We start from the raw sequence: 22,797 nt of genomic DNA on the forward strand, positions 1-22,797 counted from the left end.
CAGGTGCTGCGCGTGCGTGCGCCCCGGGCTCGCGGGACACGTGTGTTCGCGCTCTTGGGTGGGTGCTCTTGTCCGTGTGTCTGCTGCCCAGGCGGGCTGAGCGGCCCGGGCGCTGTCCGCGGTGCTGACAACCTCCTAGATGTGCGGGGCAGGCACCCCTGACTGCTGAGGCCCCGCCTGAGCTTCCAGGTGATGGGAGCTCTGGCCCTGAGTCCGTTATCCTCTCCTGGGCCTCCCTGTTGGTCCTTAACCCACGTACTCCCTTCGAGTACATGATCCTGGCCACCATCATCGCCAACTGCATTGTGCTGGCGCTGGAGCAGCACCTCCCTGACGGCGACAAGACGCCCATGTCGGAACGCCTGGTGAGTGCTGTCGGCTGGGCGAGGGTGGGCGGTGGAAGTCCCTCTGATGTGAGCCCTGTGGGGTCTGGCCAGTCTGAGCAGCTCCCCTACTCCATTGGAGAGGAGGGATGGAGCCTCCACAGCTGGCACCTCCCTCCAGGGCCAGCTCACGGATGCGGTGGCCATTAGCTGTCTGTCTTGGCCCTCGAGCCACCCCTGCACCTGAATGCCCAGCTGGGCCTTGAACTAAGACTTTTAAATCTACGGGACGGTGGGGGTACTCATCCTGGTGAAGACAGGAAGGTGCAAGGCTTGGTGTCCAGGGGAGAGTGGGTTGGCTGTCCACCTTCTTTGCAAGGCTGGCAGGTGCCTCGGTGCAGAGCTGAGTCTGGGTGATTTCTTTCCAGCCGTCTTCCAGGACTGATGGGAGCCCTTTCCCCCAGGCCCACCGCTCTCAGGGAAGCCCCTTTCCAAACGGTCTGAGTCATTTTATCCCCTCTTCCTGACCCTACGGGAGCTGCACCACCGAACAGAGCTGTGAGAATGAGGACAGGGCGAGGTCTCCTCAGGATACCCAGTCTTGGCTCTTGGGCCAGTGGAGGGCAGGGGTGCCGGCTGGCTGATGGTCTGTCTGGACAGGGACGGTGTTGTTTCAGGGTCAGCATCTTTTGGCCCAGCCCCAGCTCTCGAACTGCCCCAGGCCTTTGCCTGGGATCAGGGTGGGGGCTCAGAGTGCAGAAGCGTGAGGGAGATAAGGCATGAAAGGGCTCCGTGTGGAATGGGTGCTCTGCTGCTTTCGGTGTGGCCTACACCAGCTGCCTTGGCCCTGTGGGAGGGCTGTGGGAGGCAGTAAAGCTTCCTTGGTGGTACCCAGGATCGGGTAGGCACTGTCCAGGGTGGGCACCTGGAGATGGGAGGACCACAGAAGGCACAGGTGAGAGGGTCTCTCCCCTCTGTGGCCTCAGGTTCCTGCACTGGTAGAGGCCCCTCTGTCTGCTCTGACCTGATTGTGGGCATTGGCCCCAGAAGTCAGGAAAGAGGGCAGGCGTGATAGGACCCTTAGATGGGTTCAAGCCTAAGCACCAAGGAAGTCAGGCCTGGAGGTGGGTGCAGAGAAGCCAGTGTGTGTGGTGGATGGGCTCAGGTGTTTTCTCATGGTCCTTTAGGGCGCCTAGCTGTACAGCTTCTGCCCAGAGAGAGTGGCTAGGTTAACTCGTGGCGAGGGTGTCTCTTTTGGGAAAGGGAGCAAGCAGAAAGTGCATTTCTGGCCAACCCGAGTCCAGTCTGCAGCTCAGCCCTTGAGGGTGCTCGGGGAGGGCAGATCTGCAATCTGGGAGAGTGGGCTGGCCCTGGTCCTGCTTCCGTTTCCATAACTGCCTTTAGCCGGAGTCCTAGTTTGAATCCACTGTCTGTCTATCCCTGGCTGTCTGCACATCCTGCATGGTGCAGGACAGGGCTGGGATTAGGGGTCAGACTGGCCTCCTTCCCTAGTGGACTTCTTCAGGAGAGGTCCGTCCTGTCCGTAAACTGTGAACCCTGTCTTTTGAGGTTAGCAGTTCCCAAGGAGCAGATGGTTAGCAGCTCTAACCCTTGGGGAGAGGGGACTCTCCCGAGTATAAGGGAGCAGGAGCCTGGAGGCCCAGCGACTGTGTGTGCAGCCCTACAGGGGCCTTATCTTGTCTGTGGTGAGTCAGCACACAGATAGCAGGACAGGAGCACCAGGCCCCTCAGCAGCAGTTGGTGTTGCCAGGCAGGCTGTGGACTGGCTCAGCTGTGGGCAAGATGAGTCTAGGCTGCACGGTGGTCGGTGCTTCCTGTGGGAGCTGGCAGTACCTTGCAGCTGGTGCCTAGGTTGATGCCTGGCCCCCTTCCTTGTATGGCAGAGTGGCTCTCTAAGGGGCAGTCCTTCCCAGTTCTCTTGGGGGGAGAACACTCAGGTGGCCTCCTTTGTGCCACCCTGTCTGCTTCTTAAAGCTACATTTCCTAGGGCCGGGGATGTAACTCAGTGGTGCTGCACTTGCTTGGAAAGCGCAAGGTCCTGAGTTCAGTACCGGGGGTAGGGGTGGGGGAACTACGTTTCCTGAGGGGAAAAATCCCTACATTTCCCGAGGGCAGGTCCATGCAATGACCATGTCCAGCTCCCTAAGGCACTCTCTGCTTTGGCGCCATACACAGCTGCTCTTGCCATTCGCCACGCCGTCCTCGCCCAGAGCCATTTTCCCCACACTCCAGGGTTGGCTCAGACTAGAGGGTCTGCTCTGCACAAAGCTCCGTGACCCTGGGGTGGAGGAGAGGGGTTTACTAGGCTTTCCCCTCCTCATCCCTGTGGTCCTCCAGCTGGAGTCCCTTTTCAGAATCTAGCTAAGCAGGCTTGCCCAGCCCTGATGTCACACTCTGCCTGGGTCTGAGCCTGAGAGTGAATGTCACCCTCACCTGGCCTCAGGCCAGCCTGTCCTTGAGGTGGTGGGACCTGGGGTCCTGCTGGGCAGGTGATTTTGGGTGAATGCTAGAGTCCCCCCTCAACAAGGATTTGCATGTTATGCTTATCTTGCGTTTGTTGACTGCTAAGACATGTTCAGGATTGAGTTCTAGGCATTATCTAGAATTATCTAAACAGCTTTGTACAGTGGACAGAGGCTGGGTCAGACTGGGTGGTCCAGGGATTCGGCTGTGGTGTCTGCCCAGCTCCTCTGTGTCTGTTTTCTTAGTACTGGGAGGATCGTGAAGGATGTTGGAGGGGCTACTGGAGTTAATGCAAGAAAGGTTTATATCCTCACCCTGTGAGTGTCCACACTTTCTTCCCTAAGCGGGGCTGTGCGGTACAGTGGGGCAGTCCTCCACGCTGTGGGTTGGAGCTCACGCTGCATTGCCAGGATGCCAACAGGGGGTGCTCTCCCACAGGGGCTGTGGCAGACAAGCACACGCAGGCTGGCAGTGGAAACTCTGGGCTGGATCAGGGCAGGGTCAGGATGGTCCAACTTGGGGCCTGCTGTTCTGACCACTTCCCTGGGCATAGAGGTGACTGTGGTCCTTTGCTCCTCCTCAGGATGACACAGAGCCCTATTTCATTGGCATCTTCTGCTTTGAGGCGGGGATCAAGATCATCGCCCTGGGCTTCGTTTTCCACAAGGGCTCCTACCTGCGGAATGGCTGGAATGTCATGGACTTCGTGGTGGTCCTCACGGGGTAGGTGGGCAGGGCCTGTGTCCCTGGGCCCTGTCTGAGACGAGGTCTCCCCAGGGTGGGAGTGCTTCCCCTGGGCTGTCTGAGCTGTGCTTTCCACGGAGGCTGACACGGAGTGCCCTGTTCTCAGCAGATGCGTCCCCACAGAGCTCACAGCTGAGGGCTGCTGGATGCTGCTGCTGGGCGGTAGCTAGGTCTGCGGGTAGAAGGATGTACCCTGGGAGGGCGCTGGCATCCCCCGAGGGGCCCCCAGGCGACGTTGTCTCTGAGCCCAAGCTACCCTTGTCAGGGTTGGGTGTCGCCTGTAGGATTCTGCTCCACGATGGATGGCCCTTGGTCTGTGTGTCCCACATAGCACTTTCTCCTGAGTGCACCCTCACCACAAACAGCTTCCGATTTCCTAAGCAGCCAGGAAATCTGGGGATCAGCTGCCGCCTTGCCCTGTAACTCCTTGTGGGTAGGCACTTTAGAGCCTTTCCTGAGGACAGCGTGGAACTGCTGTGGTCTGAGGACTGAGGCCAGCTATAGGGTCAGGCCAGCTATAGCTTTTCCCTGGGGTCTCCTGGTCCCTGGAGCTCAAGCCCCAGATGGGGAGGAGGAGCCAGCTGCACTGTAGGGTCACAGAGCCTCTGTCCCTGTCCATGTAGCCTGGCGTAGGGCAGTGTTGGACTGATGAGGTGGCCATGGGACCATTGGGTCTGGGGCTCCAGCCTTCCCAGGCCTCACGGGAGGAAAGCACATTGGCGAGCGGCCACAGCTCTGTGCCCCTCAGGTAGGGGTGGCCCACCCAGGGCACGTTGCGTCAAGGCAGCTTTGTGCCCGGCCGAGGATGCTGTCTGCCCGAGAAGGGCAGTGTTGGCTTGGGGTTTGCAGAAAGCCCTCTGCGGCCCTGTGACACCTGGGGTGGCTGGCAGGGAGGACCAGCATCCCCATGTCCAGAGCCACTAAGTGGGGCATCCAGGAACCACTGTTTACATCTGTCTCTCTCCTGGACGAAAGTCTCAGAGGAGGAGAATGGTGTCTTATTTTTCAGGGAGTCCCCTGGGCCCTGCTGAATGGCAAAGCATCAGGGAGGGGTGGGGAGCCGCAGGGCCCCCCCCCGGGTGCCGATCTGGGAGGGAGGCTGGGGTGAACCCCCACAGTGTGTCAGCAATTCTGGGTCCTTCTGTGAGAGCCAGGGGAGACCCCCAGGTGTGTGTGCAGCCTGTGTTGGGTGGGGCACACGAGGCGGCTCCTCTTCCTGGGAGCTCCGGTGAGAGGAGCAAGGCAGACTCTGTGTTGGTGCCCTGCTCTCCGCTCCTCCTTCCTCTCTCCTCTGCCCTCCAGCCCACCCCTCTTATCTCCTTTCTGGCCAGCATCCTGGTCTCAGACCGCTGCCTCTGCAGTGGTGCTGAGTGGTGAGGGAACCCCAGGTGGGGTGCTGTGCCCCAGAGCCACACTGGGACCTCTCTGATTGGGCACACGGGGATGTGGGGAGCTGTGTGTGCATCTGCATGTGGAGGTTGGTGCTGGTCCCTGGGGCCCAAGGAAGAACCCTGTCCCCAACTCCCTGAGCAGCATAGTGCAGTGCGAGGCAGGCACAGACTTTCCCGTTACTCTGTTGTTTTTAATTAGGGCTTAGCTAATTGGTGCTCAGAGGGCTGGAGGCCAGGAGGGAGGAGGCAGACAGTACCCTGGCTGTTGCCTGGTGACTCTGATATGGTCCCGGCGGCCAGTAATGTCCCTCAGCTGCTGTGGCTGGTGTGGAGGTGTGGGAGCTGTCCAAGGGGAGCCACACTCGCTGCTGCCCTGGGGGATCCTCTAGCCTGGCACACATCTGTCAGCAGGGCTGGGTGCACCACGCCTGCCTGGCTGCCCCTGCGGGGCCTGAACTTGGCAATAACTGCAGTAAGTTCTGTCTGGGTGTGGCAGCCCTGGGGAGGTATACTGGGGTTTGGGCTGGGGCCCACATAGGTAACAGGAATGTTCTGGGGACCCTGGGCCTTGTAAGGGAAGAGGCTAGTGGGGTTGGGATGGTGGCTGGTCCCTGCCTTTCTGATGAAGGGTGCCAGCCCCTGCCCACTCCTCTGCAGGATGGTTCTGCCCCACCCGTTCCTCCCAAGCAGAATCAGGCCCCTGAGTCTACTGGCTGCTGGGCCTGCCTGTGCACCAGGGTGCAGAGGGCAGCAGAGGAATGTGCCCTTCTTTCCTCTGTTCCTCTGTCCATCTGCCCCTTCTGCTTGCTTTCCTGCCAATGCTTTGTCTACTTGTCCACCCACAGACCTTTCATGTGTTCATTGTTGGTCCCTGGGGTATTGAGGCCTGGGTCTGAGGCCAGCCGATGTCTTCCCGAGCCCTTGCCGGGAGCCCTGGCCACACGTGGGTGTGCCCTGTGCTCCGGTTCACCTGTGCTGCCTGCTGTCTCACGGTGCTCCTTGGTTGCATGCTCAAGACCTGACCTGTGCAGGAGCGTGTGAGTGGATGATGGCTTGGGCACCAAGAGGTGGTGGGTCTGAGTGTCAGGGCCGGCTGTGTGCCTCGATCTCAGGCCACCCGTGCAGAGACCAAGGCTCCAGGGCACAGGCTGGACCTTGCTGGAGAGAGGCCTGGCTGAGGTCCTGCCTTGGGTCTCGGGATGTAGATGTGCCCGGCACCAGAGCTGATGGGCAAGGACTGGCAGGAAGCCGTGGAGACGCAGGGTGCTGATGTAGACCTTGTTCCCAGGAGCCTTTTCTGTTCCCCGAGGCAAGGCCAATGTAGTGGGATGTGCAGGTGTGGCCCAGGGTCGACTGGGCAGGGCATGTGTGGGTGAGGATGTGGGGGCAGTCGTCTGACTGAGTTTTGCAGCAGAGTGGGGCAGAGCGGTGCACAGCGCTAGGGGAAGTGGAGGCTGGGAGCTAACCTTACAACCTGTCTGAGCACAGGTCCGTGAGGGACAAAAATGTGGCTGCTGGCTCCATGCAGGGCAGGAGCCTGGGGGTGTTCGTGGTTAGTCAGCAGAGGTGGCCCACCCTCCAGGACTGAGGGCTGTTCCGTCATATTTGGAAGTGTGTTCCTGAGGGTTTATGGGTGAGGGAAACGTAGGAGCCTGAGTTGCAGGGCAGAGAGAGGAGGGAGGGAGATGGGAAGGCAGAACCAGTGGGTGGCCAGTGGGGTCCCCTCCAACCAGCCCCTCCCTCAGCATCCAGCGGTCCTTGGCTCTGTCACTCAGAAGGACTTTGCTGAGGGCACCTGCTGCTGTTCACCTTGTTCAGGTTGCCAGGGACACGGCAGTGACCGAGTAGACAGGTTCCTGTTCCCGGACATTGCCTCCTCCAAGCAGATGGACAGTGGGTGTGGCTATCAGGACCCAGGCCTAGGGGCAGTGAGGACACTCACTGGGCTCAGGGACCTGGTCAAGCAGCTCTGGTGAGGATAGGCTGAGGATAGAGGGTGGAGTCAAGGTGTTCAAGCACAGGATGAGGCCGTAAGAGGCCATGGGGTGTGGCTGCTAGTGTGAGTGGCCAGGTGGGCCTCATGCAGGGTATTGATTTAAAGCTGACCTGAGAGCCGTGCAAGCACCAGGCCGGCTGGGAAGCGGGGCTGACCTGGAAGGTGGGGTGCTGGGAGGCCTGGGTGCTTCTGGGTGCTTTCCTCCCCCACCTCAGCTTCCGTCCTCCTCCCCTCTTTGCGTGCCCCTGCCCCACCAGGCCCTGTGGAAGCCTGTGGCTCACTCTGGTGACAGATCAGGCCCCAGGATGCCATAGCCCAGCTGTCCATACCGTATTGCATCTCAGCCCCCTTCTTCCCTCACGGTCCTCAGGGATGGAAAGAAACTGTCCCGGTTCAGCCCAGTGGCTCCCCAGTGGACAGTTCCAACCACAACTTCTCATTTTACTCCAAATTAAACTGGGATTTCTTTCTACGACATGTAATTAGAGCGCAGGTTCCTGCTTCCCTGGACTTGGCTCTTGTGGGCAGAGGAAAGGGGATGGGGGGAGGAAGGCTGGGCATGGAGCACAGTGTCTCCCTCGCCAGGTAGAACTGAGTGCCAGGCTGGGCTGTTGGTGCTGGTGACTTCTGCTGATCCTCTCCTTTGAGTAACATGGACACAGGCTGGTTCGGGGGGCAGGGGCATCTGGGGTGCTGGAGGCTGGGCTTGACACAGGAGATAAGGCCAGGCCGAGAGGTGGCCACACAGTTGTTCTCAAGGGCAAAGGGTTACCAGAGATACTGGGCTTCCCACATGTGACTGGAGGGTGGTGATGCCGTTGTGTCTTAGAAATGACCAGACCCAGAGCCAGTGAAAGGCTCTTCCTCAGTTGTGCTGCCGGGGCTTCTGTGCTGGTTGGGTGGGAGCTCTCAACTTCCTTTCCCCTTGCCTACCTGAGGCTTGTAGTTGTCCATGCAGGTCTGGGCCACCCCCACTGGGTCCTTCCCAGTGGCGGGAACGAGTGGTTGGGGGCTGAGTTCCGTGATGGCCCTGTGCTCCTCTTATTCTGTGATCTGGCATCGCCCTCAGGCTGTCCATGGGCCTCACTGGTGACTCAGAACAGGCTTGGCCAGGGGTCCATGCAGGCCCCCTGGCCTGGTAGAGTATGCTGAGACCCTGTTGCACCCCCAGCAAGGCTTTGCAACCCTTGGCCCCAGCTCTGTGCCGTGTGAACCTGTGCACTGGGTGGACGATGGGTTGAGGACGGTGCCCATGCTGCACACCCCTTTAGCAGGTGCCTTCTTGGCCTTGTACCTGGGCCGGTCAGAGCCCTGTGTTGGTTATGTAAGGCCTGGGACTGAGGCGCTGCCCCGGGGGTGGAGTCTCAGCCTCCCCTGGCACCCACCCGCGCACTGGTATTTATAGAGGACCTGGCACACTCCCACCCTCTCCTTCCCTTCCCTGTTTCAGGAGTCGTGGCATTTCCTAGGCTGGGGGCAGAGCTGGGCACCCCATCCCCCATCCTCATGTGCAGGAGCTGACCGTCCTGTTGTCCTGAGCAGGGTGGGGTCTGTGTTGCTTGGGCTTGAGGCAGCTGTGCTTCCTGTCCTGTGAGGTTGTCTCCTAGGTCTGTGTTCTCTGTGGGTGTTGTCTGGATATGGCCTAGAAGGAAACAGAGCAGGATTGGTCCCTGGCAAGGCTCGAAGCAACAGGCAGACCCTGGCTCCCTATACTGTTCAGGGGAGCCCATCAGCCCCCAGCCTAAACTCCCAGGACATGGGCCCTGCACACCTGCTGCCATAGGGCAGGGGTTTTTACCAGACCAGCTTGGGCTCTGGGCTGTCCGCCCTGAGACTTGAGTGGTCCCCAGGCCATTTCTCTTTTCTTCCCTCATCTGACAGGCACAGGCCTTGCTGGGCACCTTGGCCCAGGCTCCTACCCCTGGCTGTGTGCTCTCGGGTGCACTCTGGCCCCTAGCCCTGCCCTCTGCCTCACTTGGCTGACTCCAGGACTGTGTCTTTTCTAACTGTGGCTCCTCCCTGGGATCCACGTCCTGGACAGCTGAGGTCTGGACTGGTAACAGCTCTGCTGGATCTGGAGGATGTGGGTGAAGACAGCACATCTACCTCTGGCCACAGCAGGGATCATGGGCTGGATGCCCAGAAACCTCTGGGTTTCATTACTAGTTCTCCACAAGGATTTGGGGGTCACAGCCCAGCGCTCACCCAGTTTTGTAGGTACAGCTGGTGGGAGGGGAGACGGGCGGGTGTGTAGCTGTGCCGGGAGGGACAGCTTCTTTCCCTTCCCTCCTGGGAGCTGGCCAAGAGCCTCCAGTCCCTCTAGGGTATCCTTTCTGGTCTTCAGGTGGGGACCTGGGCTCCCTTCAGGCCCTGCACCCCATTGCCCGGGGCCCCAGTTTGCTATACTTTGGCCATGCTGGTGTGGCACTGTGTGGGGTGCAGTTGGTCCTATGTCCTGTGCTCCACAGAGGTATCAGGAGTTAAAGTGCATGCTTTTCGAGGTGACTGGGAGCCCTCTGGGCAGAGTATGGACCTGTGGCAGCCACAGTCTCCCTGTGTAGCTCCTTTTTCATGAGGGAGCCCAATGCAGAGATCAGAATGGTTGCTGATGGCTTCTCTCCCCAGGCTGGACCAGGTCCTGGGGTGGGTTGTCTTCAGTTGTTGGCGTGGGCAGAGTAGGCTCCTTGCCCAGTTTGCAGTGTCACTGTCTACACTCCAGTTCGCAGCTAGACGTTTTGGGAGCAGATTCCAGCAGGAGGCAGTGCTGGCCTGTTTGTCCATGGCCCCTCTTCTCTGCAGACCTCTCACCCAGCCTCCCTTCTGTAGCTATGGCTCTACCTGCTGGGTCCTGAGCCTACTGTGGGCTTCTCCCTGAGGATGCAGCAAAGCCTTGAGAGAGACCAGGTGGCTTTACTTTATTGTGACAGGGAGGCTGAGTTCTGGGCTCTGTGTGTCAGGTCACTTTTGGTGGGACTGACTTCCAGGGGTCCTGTGATCCTTGGCAGCCAGGGCCTAGTGTGCTGTTGCTGGCATGTGGAAAGCCCTGGGGAGGAGTCCAGCATCCAGTATGTATCCCTGTACCTCTGAATTTTTTCCCAGGCTTCCATGCTGTCAGTGCCAGACACCACAACGGCACCCAGGAGGGCCAAGGTAGGACCCTGTGGAGGTTCTAGGAGGCGGGCAGTCAGCCCCTTGTGTGAGGGTAGGTGCCCGAGAGAGCCAGGCCTTCTCTCCAGCAGGGTGGTAGTGCAGGGGCTGAGCAGGAGGCCAGTGTTTCCTTCTTCCCCTCCCAGGCCCAATCAGTACTGCCACAGGTAGACAAGTGGAGGCAGACAGGCAGAAGGGGGGAAGGAGTGGCCCGCAGAATGGCCGTAGATGCATGGGCTCCCACTGATCCACTGATGGATTTGGGACCCCAAGGCGCTACCCCGGCTCCTGAGCTTCCTGGCCTGGAGCTGGTAGTGAGCAGCGCCCTCCTCTTCCTCAGAGACAGCTGGAGGGGGCAGATGGGGGTCACCTTTTGAGAAAAGGTGGGGAAAGGATGAAAACTGACCCTGGTGAGGCTTTCTTGTGCTAGTCCTGACAGTAATAAACAAAGCTTGTGAGCTCAGTGCTGATGTCAACACCTCTTTTAAAAAAATGAAGTTTTAGGGCCAGGGATTTAGCTCAGTGGTTCCAACGCCTGCCTTGCAAGTGTGAGGTCCAGAGTTCAATCCCTGGTACCAAAAAAAAAAAGTTTTAATTTTGAGCTGATTATAAATTCATGATTTGCAGTTGTCATACATAGTACAGAGAGAGCAGTGCAAGCTGTATTATTTTCCTGATGGTGATAACTTCAAAAGACTGTAGGACAAGCTGGATGAAGTGATGAACACCTGTACCCCATACTCAGGAAAACTGAGACAGGAGAATAGCAAGTTTGAGTCCAGCCTGGGCAACTTAGCAGGTCTCAGGTTTGAGACTCTGTCTCAAAATAGAAGATAAAAAAAGGATTGAGGATGTAGCTCAGTGGGAAGGCCCCAAGTTCAACCCCTAGTACTGCAGATAAAAACTTAGCAAATGCAAAAGCAAAAGACTAAAGTGAGCATCACCTCCTTGATGGTGACACTGATGTGGTCATGCCAGGGAGCATCCGGTGGCCAAGGGGACCCTCTGGCCATCCTGTTGCTGTCACATCCACTTTCTCCAGCCTTCCCCACCCAGTCACTAACACATCCTCCATTTCTACGGTTTTGTCATTGGGAGAGCACTAGGTGAGTAGAGGGATACCTTTGGATTCGCTTTTCCACTTGGCACAGTGCTCGGGAGAGGACCCAGATCGCCCTGCGCCTCCATCGTACTGTGCTTCTTTCTGTGCTGGGAACAGGGGAAGCTCAGAGACACCATGGGTCTGGTTCCAGACCCCTGCAGTAAAGTGAGTTGTGAATACTTCGGGTTTTTTCTTTTTCTTTTCTTTTTTTTTGGTATCAAATTTGGGAGCTTGCGCTTGGGAGGCAGGTGGGGGCACCACTGAGCTAAATCTCCAGCCCCAGTATGTATACTTTTTATTTCCCAGTGCATATAAAGGTCATGGTTGTACTGTACTACACTTTGTTTAGTTTTGATAGTGCAACAGCGTTGTGCTTTTTCTTAAAAATATTTTATTGCTAAAAAATGTTTGTGATCATCTGGACCTTCCAGAGGTGATAGTCATTTTGCTGGCTGAGGGTCTTAGCTCCATGTCCAGGGACTTGACTGATTATGGTGGTGGCTGCTGGAAGGTGGGGTGGCTGAGACAGTCTCCTAAGACGGTGGTTTCCAAGCCTGCCGTACCGACTGACTGTTCTTTCTATGTAATGCTTCTCTGCAGTGTGCGATGTGGTCTTAGGGCCTTCTGTAGCCAGTAGAACTTTTTCACAGTTGGAGACAGTCCTCCTAACCCCACTTGTCGCTCTGTCAGCCAAGTTCTGAGACATTCTGAACCCTTTCTTGTTGGTCCGCAGTGTCGAGAGCAGATTCCATTTTAGGAAACCACTTGCGTGCTCCTCCATCAGAAACAGAGTTCTGTTCATTAGGTTCATCATGAGGGTATAGAAATTGGTCATGTCTTCAGGTTCCACTTCTGATTTTAGTTCATTTGGTATTTGCACGTCTACAGTTACTTCCTTGAGTGAAGTCCTGTACCCCTCAGGCACCCATGAGGTTGAGTCACCTTCGTCCACACTGTCAGCATTCTGCACTCCCCGCAAGGGACGTGCGCTTGCTCAGCGCCGTCTTGGATGGGTCTCGTTTCTAGAAGGCTTTCTATTTACTTTGCCCAGATGTGTGAGATGAATTGCTGTCTGGCAGCTGTAGCCTCGGGCAGTTAATTTTTAATTAATAAGACTTGGAAGTTGAAATTACTTCTTTTTTTGGTATTGGGGATTGAACTTGGGACTTTGCTCTTGCGAGGCAGGTGGCGGAACTCAGCTAAATTCCCAGCCTGAGATCACTTCTTGATCCAGGGCATTCAGGTGGGTATTGTGTCAGCAGGCGCGAACACAGCATCAGTCTCGGCACGCCTCCATCAGAGCTCTTGTGTGATGAGGTCATTGTCAGTGAGCAGTAATGTAGGAGCTCCCCCTTTTCCCCTCAGTGCCTCAGGTCAAACCCAGGGCTTCGTACCTGCTGGGTAAGCACTCCCCAGCCCTTGGAATCCGTTTTTATTGAGTAGTAGATCTTGACAGTGTCGGTGTAACATACTTAGCCATGGTGTAAATAGAGGTATTGTTGCTGTGATAAGGATCTGAATTGTCCCTGAAAGGCTCCTGTGTTCAGAGGTGGGGCTTTTTAAAGCTGAGTGGATCATGAGACCTCTAACTCCGTGAATCTGTTGATGAGATCGTGATTTGATGGCATTATTGGTGGTAGAATTTTATTTATTCATTCATTTATTTATTTATTTTTCCTCATTGAGTTTATTGGTACATTTTAGGGATACAGTACAGTTACATTCATTATTGGGATCTTGTACCTCTATGTGACAGGTCTTGGTTCTCATTTAGGAGGTGGAAGTGGGGCATGAACACTGTAGGTCGTGAGAGTGTGACACGGGGACTGTATCTTTTCTTCTGCCCCTTTTGGGCTGTCTCTGTGCCTCTTGGCTGCCCTGGTGGGGGAGCTTTTCTCTGCCATGTCCCTTTGCTGTGGTGTTTCTGCCTCGACACACAGAGCCAGGTGACCATGAACAAACTTCTGAAACTGTGAATCAAAATAAATCTTTCATCCTTTAAACTGATTTTCTGAGGCATTTTGTCACAGTGCATGAAAAGCTAGCCAGATGTTACTGTTCCATTCAGGGCAGTTCTTAGGGCCTGGGGCTCTTCAGAATGGAAAATGAGTCTTGGCTTCTGCTTAAGGCCCTTAGCTACAGCTCTGGACTCTTTCCAGCTGTGAAGATTCTGGGTGGTGTCTCTTTACAGCAAGTCTGTCTGTCTCAACCTGTTGTCTGATGGGGCCACTTTCAGCAATTAACTCAGCCAGGCCTTCTGCATGGCTCGCTGTAGCTCCTGTGTGAGCACTCTGCTCCGCCTTGCACTTTTGGAATACAAAGGTGCTTCTTTCCTCAAATCCTGTGGACCAACCTCTCCAGCTTCGGATTTTTCTTCTGCAGCTCGCTCACCACTCAGTTTCCCTAGGATTGAAGAGCGTTAGGACCTTGCCCTGGGGTAGGTTGGCACACCTCATCTTGTGGCTGTTTGCAGATCACTAAAGCTCTCTCCTATCCGCCATAAGCCTGTTCATCAGTTGTTCATTCATCGGAGTAGCACTTTTAATTTCCTTCAGGTTTTCCTTTGCCTGTGCGAAGATGTCTCTGTTGTTTACAGTGTCTGAAATACTATGGGCAAAGGTGCTGGGTACAGGTTTCCATGTGAACCTAAGTGTTCATTTTTGGGGATAAATGGCAGTGCGACCATAAATGTATATTACAGCTGGGTGTTTAGTTTTAAGAAACTGCCATGATGTAATCCAGAGCAGTTGTGCCACTTCACGTTTCTGCATTTGCAACAGCGGTGTGTGGAAGCTCTGGCCTTTTCTCAGCAGCATTTGGCGCTGTCCTTCTCTCTAGCTGTCCTCACAGGTGAGTGGTGACAAGTCTTCGTGGCTGTGATTTGCACCTGTAATGCTGACAGTGCTGGATACCTAGGGTCGAAACCGTCCAGGAGAACGCAAGTGAAATACGTAGAGACATTTAACCACGTGGGACTTACAGATGGCAAATAGCATCTTGGTCTCTGGGTTTTTAGTCTAGTTTTTTTTTTCCTTTTGGGTACTGACTTTGGTTTTGATACTTTAGGGTAATACAAACTCTAAAGTAAATTTGGAAATGTTCGCTCCTATTTTCTAGGAGTCATTGCGTAAAAAATGGTGTTAGTTCTTTCAGTTTTGATAGAATTATGGAGTGAATGCAATCTCCAGTCCTGGAGATTTTGGGGAGGGCAGTGTAGAGTACTGATTCAATTTCCCTACCAGTCACAGGGATATTCACATTATTTTATATGGGTGACTTGTGTTTGTGTTTTTTGAGGAAGTGGTTCATTTAGTCTGATTGTCAAATTTGTGTGCATAGTTGTCTATCATATTCGCTTGTGGCCCTTGTTAAGTCTTAGAGGTTTGTAGTGACTTGCTTTGTTTCTCATCTTGGTAAATATCTATTTTTTAGTTTTGCTTTGTCAGTCTCGTTAGAGGTTTGTCAGTTACACTGGTCTTTTCAAAGAATCAACTATTTGATTTTTTTTTTTTTTTTTGGCAGTACCATTGATTGAACTCAGGACCTTGTGCTGCAGGGCAGGCATGGCACCACTGAGCTAAATCCCTGGCCCATTATTTCTTCATTTTGTTTGCTTTGAGTTTATTTTACTTTTCTTTTTCTCAATTCGTGTGAGAGTTTAGACTCGAGATTTAAAACTTTCCCTCTTTTCTAATGTTTGCCTATAATTGCTGTGAGTTGACTTCTCAGCATTACTTCAGGTGTATACCACGCATTTTAATATGTTGTAATATCAGTTTAATTTAGTTCCACATCTTTTAGAGTTTTGCTTTAGACTCCCTTTCTGACCTATAGATTATTTAGATGTGCTGTTTAGCTTCCTAGTGTTTGGAGATTTTAAGTATCTTTTTGTTACTCATTTCTAGTTTGATTCTGTTGTGGTCAGAGAACATGCGCAGTATGATTTCAGTTTTTTTTTTTTTTTTGGTACCGGGGTTGAACTCAGGTCCTTGGCACTTGTGATGCAGGTGGTGGAACCACTGAGCTAAATCCCTGGCCCACGATTTCAGTTTTGTCACTTTGTCAAGGCTTCTGTCATGTCCAGGGTTGGTGAGCGAAAATCCTGCTGTCCTTGGAGCATTCCTCAGATGTGGACTGGATCCTGTTTGTTGAACACATTATTAATTCTTCTTATCCATGCTGATTTTGTGTCTGGTTGTTCTATGAAGTGTTGAAAGAGGAGAGTTGAAGTCTTCAGCTGTGATTTTGGATCTGTTTCCCATTTCAGGTTTATTCATTAAGCTGTGTTGTTTGTTACTTACACTATGCCCTCAGTCCCTCCCAAATTCCTGGGGGACCCTAATGCACCAGGCAGCTGTGAGGAGAGAGACTTTGGGAGGTGAGTACTCTATGGGGTCACACTCATCAGAGGGATCATTGCTGTGGCTGCCAAGGCCAAGGGAGACTGCTTGTCCCTCTGTCTCTGCTGTCATAAGCTCTGGAGGGTCCTGGAAGCAGAGGCTGACCCTCAGCAGACACTGAACCTCCTAGATCTTGTACTTCTGGCTTCCGGAACTGTGAGACATAAATTTCTGTCATTTACAAGTCTATAAACACCAGTCTCAGGTATGTATTTATTTATTTTTCTGTAGTAACACCAGTGGAGCGAGATGTATAATTCAGAATGTTGCGTCTTCTTGATAGATTCCACTCATATGTCCCTCTTTGTCTCTGAGGATTTTACATCCATTTCTTGGATGCAAATGTAGAATCTAGTCATGGCTGCTTTTTTAAAAAATTACTTAAATTCACCGGTACATTTTAAGTATACAGTATGATGGCATTCACCATCAGGAATTTATCACTTCTTTTAGTCCCTAAGAACGTGCCACTTCTTTCTGCCCTCCTAACTGATGAGAAGCCCATATCTGTTAAATTGCTCTCCCTTGTGGATAAGATAGCTTTCAAGATTTTTTTTTGTTTTTTTGTTTTTTGAGACAGGGTCTCACTATGTAGTTGAGACTGACCCGGAACTCACTATGTAGCCCAGGCTGGTCTTGAACTTACAGCGATCCTCCTGCCTCAACCTCCTGAGTGCTGGGATTACAGGCATGAGCCTGTAATCTTTTTTAAAAATTATTTTTATTTTCAGATCTAGGACTCTCATTTGTATCCTGAGCTGGTCCTTTTGGCTTCACTCAGCTTTTTGAATCTGTAGGGTTGTGTCTCTTGCCAAACTTGGGGGTTTTTCTGGTCGTAATATCTTTCTTACTTCTTTTTCTTGCTTCCAAAATGTCTTTGAGCACATTTCCAGCTCTGCCTTTCATAGTCGCATAGGTCCATGAAGATCTGCTTGCTCCTTATCTTCTCACATCTCTTCTCTGTCTCTCTTCGCAGTATCCTCTGTCTTCCTGTCTGTCAGTCAGTTCACTTGTTTTCTCTTCTGTCCCTCCTGATCTTCTGTTGAACCTATCCACTTAGTTTTTCATTTTGGTTATTGTGGTTTTCAGTTTCACATTTTCATTTGATTCTTTTTTATGCCCTCTTTCTTTGAAGGCACTTTTTTATTTTTTTGCTTTGTTTCAAGCATACTTCTAGTTGTTGTGAAGATACTTTATTGTAACTGCTTTACAGTCTGTGTTGGGTAATTCTTTTTTTTTTTTTTTTTTTTTTTTTTTTTTTTTTTTTTTTTTTTTTTTGGTACCAGGGATTGAACTCAGGACCTTGTACTTGCAAGGCAGGTTCAGTGCCACTGAGCTAAATCTCTGGCCATGTGTTGGGTAATTCTGGCAGGTCTTTTGCCTGGTTGCTGTGTCTGTTGATCATTCTTTTTCATTCAGTTTGAGGGCTTCCTAGTGTTTTGTAGGGTGTCTCTTTTATTTTTTATTGTTTTGCTTTTTTGAGACAGGGTCTCATTATGTAGTTGAGACTGATCTGGAACTCACTATGTAGCCCAGGCTGATCTCGAACTCACAGTGATCCTGCTGCCTCAGCCTCTTTAGTGCTGGGATTAAGTGTCCGTGTCCTGAGGAGCTGGTTGAGGTCGGATGCTGTTGGTCCACGCTGTAGGTCTCACTCTGAGTCTGCATCTTGTCTTTGGGAGAGTGAGGAGGATGATCCTGTGTGGCTGGAGCTATCCTGAGCTCCGAACTGGGGTTGTGGCCTTCTGCTTTCTGTGTTACTGTGTGGAACATGGGTGCTAGGCTTGTGTCATTGCATTTTTGGGACCTCCTGGGTCCCAGATCCAGGACTACTGGTGGCTCCCCCATCCAAGATCACGGGCCCAGACATGGCTTTGCAAGTCAGTGTTCTCTGAGGATGGTGTTGCTGATGTCTGGAGGTTCTCTGGGTCCTGGAACATTGTGGGCAGCCCGTGGTTTCCAGAAATGGCAGTCTGCATATGGCAGGGCTACCCTTCTTCCACCTGTTTGAGGTCTCCTGGGTTTGGAGCATCAGAGGCCTTTAGGGGAGGGGGCCTGGGGTATAAGTGTACTTACACATATGTATGTAATTATTTCTTGATTTGCTTTTTTACCTCTCAACATTGTTTTAAACATTTTTTCTATGTTAATATATGTAGGTTTATTTAATTTGACACACATTTATTTTTTAACTGTAGAATAATAGGCCATTGTATGCATATCTCATGATTAATTTTTCCTTTCTCTTTATGAACAATAGGCATTTTGATTTTCATTGTTACCAGCGGTACTATGAGCACATCTGCATGTGTTGTCTAGGAGTGGCTTCCTGAGTCATACTGCTGCTCATTCAAGCAGTTCCTGTCTTGGCCAGATGCTCTCTGAAATGACCCTGCAGGCTGTTTGCCCTCCAGCAGCATTGTTGGAGGATGCTTAGCCAGGTGTCTGGGGGGCTAAACCAAGGGTGTGAAGTGGCGTCTCTTCGTTAACATAACTTGGATTTCTCTGGTTGCCAGTGGTTTTGAGCATCTTTGTTCCTCTGATGTTTGTTGATTTTTCTGATAAGCTTTTTGTAATTTTCAGTGAATTTTAGGAGTCCATCTGGAAACCAGTCTTTTCTCTGTTATATGCATCACAAATATCTTTTCTGTTTTTTCTCTGTAGTACTTTTTGTGGTACTGTTTACATTTCAGTGCAGTCCTAATTACCAGTGTTACGTTTTGTGACTCTAGGTCATCTTTAGATAGCCTTCCCCAGCTCAGGGTGGCAGCACTGCTCTCTGGCTTGCTTATTTTCTAGCTTGCTTCCACCTTAGCCGTGCATACTTAGAATCCCTTCGTGAATACTGCTTCATCTTTTTTTTTGCGCGCAAGCGATTAGGTTCCCCAGCATCTCTTGGCGACTGCCAATCCCTCACCAGTCATCAGTCTTCAGTGTACGGGGCTTTCCTGGGCTCTCATCTCCATGCCTGTCTGCTGCCGGGTGATGTATTGCCGAAGTGATACAGCAACCCTGTGCGTTCAAGTGAGGACTGCGTTGCCTTTTGTCCTTCAGAGCTGTGCGGCTGTTTTCTAGCCCTTTCCTCTTCCACATGAATTTAGTCATGGATTTGTTAAGTTCAACTAAGACTCTACTGAAATTTTTTCAAGAGTTTTGTTGAGTTACAAATCATATACCATGCAATATTCCTTTAAAACATGTATCACACGGCTGGGGATTTAGCTCAGTGGTGCCACCGCTTGCCTCGCAAGTGCAAGGACCCGAGTTGAATCCCCAGTACCCCCCCATCACAATATTAATTTTCAAACATTGTGGTAGGAGGGGCCAGGGATATAGCTCAGCAGCACAGTACCTACCTGGCAGTCACGAGGTCTTGAGTTCAATCCCTGGTACAAAAAAAAAAAAAACAAAAAAAACCAAAAACAGCAATATTTGTAACAGAAACTCTGCCCACTAATAACTCCTTCCCTCAGCCCCACTTCCCTCCGCCTTTGCTAATCTCGAACCCTTCTGACTCTGTGAACTTGTCGTTCCTAGGTACCTCATGTTGGTGGTGCCATGCAGTATTTGTTCCTTCCTGCCTTCCTGCCTTCCTTCCTGCCTGCCTGCCTTCCTTCTTTCCTTCCTTCCTTCCTTCTTTCCTTCCTGCCTTCTTGCCTTCCTTCCTTCCTTCCTTCCTGCCTGCCTGCCTGCCTGCCTTCCTTCCTTCCTTCCTTCCTTCCTTCCTTCCTTTCTCTCCCTCCCTTCCTTTCTTTCCTTTCTTGTGCCGTGGATTGAACACAGGACCTTGCAGCCTGGTGCCACTGAGCTACATCCCAGCTCCCGTCTCAGTTACCTCACTCAATGATGTGTCCCAGGTCATAGCTGGTTGTGGCTTAATGCTTGTCCACGTGTGCCTGGACCACATGTTCATTATCATTCCTGCATGGATGGGCAGTTGATTTGTTAGTGCTGTGAGCTCTGTGTACAAGTATCACTTGACTCTTCACTTTCAGGTCTTCTGGGCGTTTGCCTGTAAGTGCGACTGTCGGATCATGGGCCGCTGTTTATCTTTGTGAGGAGCGGCCGCGCCGTTTCCCACCATGGCCACACCACTGTGGATAACCACACCACTGTGGATAACCACTAGCAGCACATGAAGTTCGGATTTCACCGCCCTTGCAGTTATTTCTCAATGTCTGTTTTTTTCTTTTGTTGTTTCTGTTTTGCCAATTGTCATTCTAGTGAGCATGGAGTGGTACTTCACTTTTTTTGTTTCTTTTCCCTCCAGTACTGGGATTGTAACCCAGGGTGCCGTCACCCTGAACTACATGCCCAGTCTTTTCTATTTTTGTAAATTTTGAGGCAGGATCTCATTAAGTAGATAAATTGCCCAGTCTGGGCCTCATCTTGCTCTCCTGCTGCTTTAGCCCTCCGTGGTACTGGGATTATATTTTTCTGATGATGGGTGATGTAGCACATCTTTTACATGCTCATTTGCCTTTTGTGTTTCTTCTTTGAAGACGTGCTTATTCCAGTTTCTTGCCCATTTTCAAATTTTAGTTTGAGTTTGAGTTCTTATTTTTTACTCCGGATCTGTCTCAAATTTTGTCCTTTGTTGCTGTGTAAGCAGATACATGAACACAGCATGTGCAGACACACACACGCACACAGAGCCTTCTTTACCAAGTCTCGGGTATGCTTTAAAGGTGCTGTCCACAGATTGTTGGTGAGTTGGCTGTGGAGCATAAGAAAAAGGAGTCAGGTGAAGGCTGGATGTGGCTTAAGCAGGTGATGGGGAGAGGAGCAAGAGTGAAGAGTTCTTTAGTCCCTGTGACATAACAGCTCTGAACTTTAAGATATGTTTTATTTATTTATTTTTTTGGTTTTTGTTTTGGTACCAGCGATTGAACTCGGGTCCTTATGCTTGCAAAGCAGGCAGCAGAACCACTGAGCTAAATCTCTGGCCCTTGGTTTTTCTTTTTGAGACAGGATCTTACTATGTAGTTGAGACTGACCTGGAACTCAGTATGTAGTCCACGCTGGTCTTGAATTCACAGTGATCCACCTGCCTCAGCCTCCCATGTGCTGGGATTATAGGTGTGCGCCACCATGCCCATCTATGATATGTTTTAATACTTATTTTAAAGGAAAAAGTTCTTCAGTTGTATAATGTTTGCTATGCTTTCTTTTAGAATTGTTAAAAAGGAAGTTGGAAATACGGAGCTCCAGGTCTGGGTTAAACATAATGAGAAATGACAGGCATGCTGTGGGATTCACAGCTGTTGGGTAGGTCCTACATGTTGGGAGCCTTGGGCCTGCAAGTTTTGAGTCTGGTGGAGGCGAAGCTGCCTGAGAGACGAGAAGGAGTCCTCAGGAAGCAGAAGGAGAACAGAAAAGGGCTCATCAGAGGGCAAGAGACAAGACTCACTGTAGAACTGGCAAGAGGGAGGCCTGACACAGCATTTTGTGGGGAAGTGGTAAGGAGCGAACACAGCCTTTTGTTGGAGAAAGCTAGAGAGATACATATTCCAGCACTCTAGGAGGCTCATGAAGAAGGATCACATGTTTGAGCCTAGCTTGGAATATTAGCCAAATCCTGATTCAGTTTTACAAAGAGTGCTGGGGATGTAAATCAGTGCAGTGGCTCTGACTCATCCCCCAGTCTCTGTGTCTATCACAAACACACACACACGCACACGCATGCACGCACGATGAGGGAGAGGAAGTGGGGAAACCCAGGATCAAGCTTGCCATGAGTTTTAATGTGAAAAGGAGGGTGGAGAAGTCCTCTTTTCAATCTGTTTTGTTTTTGAGATGGGAGACATTGGAATATGTTTTTATGCTGCAACTGGTCACAATAGTTTTTCTTTTCTTTTGTTGTTTTTGTTTTTGCTTTTTGAGATAGGGTCTTGCTATGTAGTTCAGGCTGTCCTTGAACTCACTGTGTAGCTCAGGCTGGTCTCAAACTCAAGGTGATCCTCTTGCCTCAGCCTTCTGCATGCTGGGATTACAGGTGTGCACCGCCATGCTCAGTTCACAATAGGTTTTTTCGGTACCTTGTGCATGCAGGTCAAACGGCAGTACCACTGAGCTAATCCCCAGCCCTCATGATAGTTTTTAATATAATGTTGTATTTTAATCGGCATGTAATAATTGTACATATTTATGGAGTGTCAGTGTGCTGTCTCAGTACATGTGTGCAATGTGTGACGGTCAGAGCAGGGCCCTGGCCTACCCAGTTGCCTCAGACATGGATCACTTCTTCCTTTCGGGAGTGTTTACAATCCGCTGTCTTGGGAGTACAGTTAGTTACTGCCCGGGGTCAGCTCACTGCTGCAGGGCACAGAAGTTGTTCTTCCTCCCCAGCTGCTCCCTGCACCTGTGAACCTCTTCACCTCATTTCCCACCTTCTGCCCAGTCTCTTAGAGCCGCTGTTCTGGTCTCCACTTCTGTGAGAGAAGCTCTTTCAGCTTCCACAGATAAATGAAAACATGTATTTGTCTTTCTGGGCCCAAGTTTGCTTCACTTAACACAGTGTCCTCCAGGCTCATCCACCTGACCGCAAAAGACAGGATTTTATTCTTTTTATGGCCTGATAATACTCTCCTGTATATGTTTACCACAGTTTTCTTTGTGCATGCCTCTGGTGAAGAACACCTGGGCAGACGCTGCATCTTCGCTGTGTTAATATGCAAGTGCAGGTCTCTTTGTCACACTGATTTCTTACACTTAGACACCGATTTTGTCGCACTTTGACACACTGATTTCTTTTTCTTTTTGGTACTAGGTATTGAACTCAGGAACTCATTTCTTTTTGGGGGGATATATTCAGGAGTTGGATGCTACGTAGATTTCCATTATTGGTTTCCTCTTCAATCTTTCATCAGTAGTTTATATGTTAACATGTTCATGATAGGGCTGTAATGCACTGATATGACTGTCCCTTTGGTTGGCTTTTTATTAATTTTATTATTTAAAAGACCTATAAAGCCGCCTGCTGGAACAGGCACGCACACACCTCCAGTGGTTCAAGCAGGGGGGAATGTTTTAATTGTAGAGTTAAATTATTCATAAGTATTTTATTTTAGTTGTTATTATAAATAGGATTATTTTCTTGATTTTTTTTTTCATCTACTTCATTATTGGTGTATAGAAATGCACCAACTAAATACAAAATAGTTTCTCTGGTGTGAAAAACTAAAAGTGTAAATAAGGTTCATTGTATAAT

The 22,797-nt window shown here is 51.2% G+C and overlaps 1 protein-coding gene across 1 annotated transcript in view; it reads left to right on the forward strand.

Moving 5' to 3' along the window:
• Nucleotides 1-22,797, forward strand: part of Cacna1b (calcium voltage-gated channel subunit alpha1 B) — a 181,203-nt gene that overhangs the window by 4,019 nt on the left and 154,387 nt on the right. The window contains exons 3-4 of the mRNA XM_019205196.2: nt 140-365; nt 3,391-3,530. Coding sequence (XP_019060741.2) covers nt 140-365; nt 3,391-3,530 — 366 coding nt within the window. The remainder of the gene's footprint in view (nt 1-139; nt 366-3,390; nt 3,531-22,797) is intronic.

The sequence above is a fragment of the Fukomys damarensis genome, unplaced genomic scaffold (assembly GCF_012274545.1).
Source record: "Fukomys damarensis isolate Sample0158 unplaced genomic scaffold, DMR_v1.0_HiC HiC_scaffold_36, whole genome shotgun sequence".
Lineage (NCBI taxonomy): Eukaryota > Metazoa > Chordata > Mammalia > Rodentia > Bathyergidae > Fukomys > Fukomys damarensis.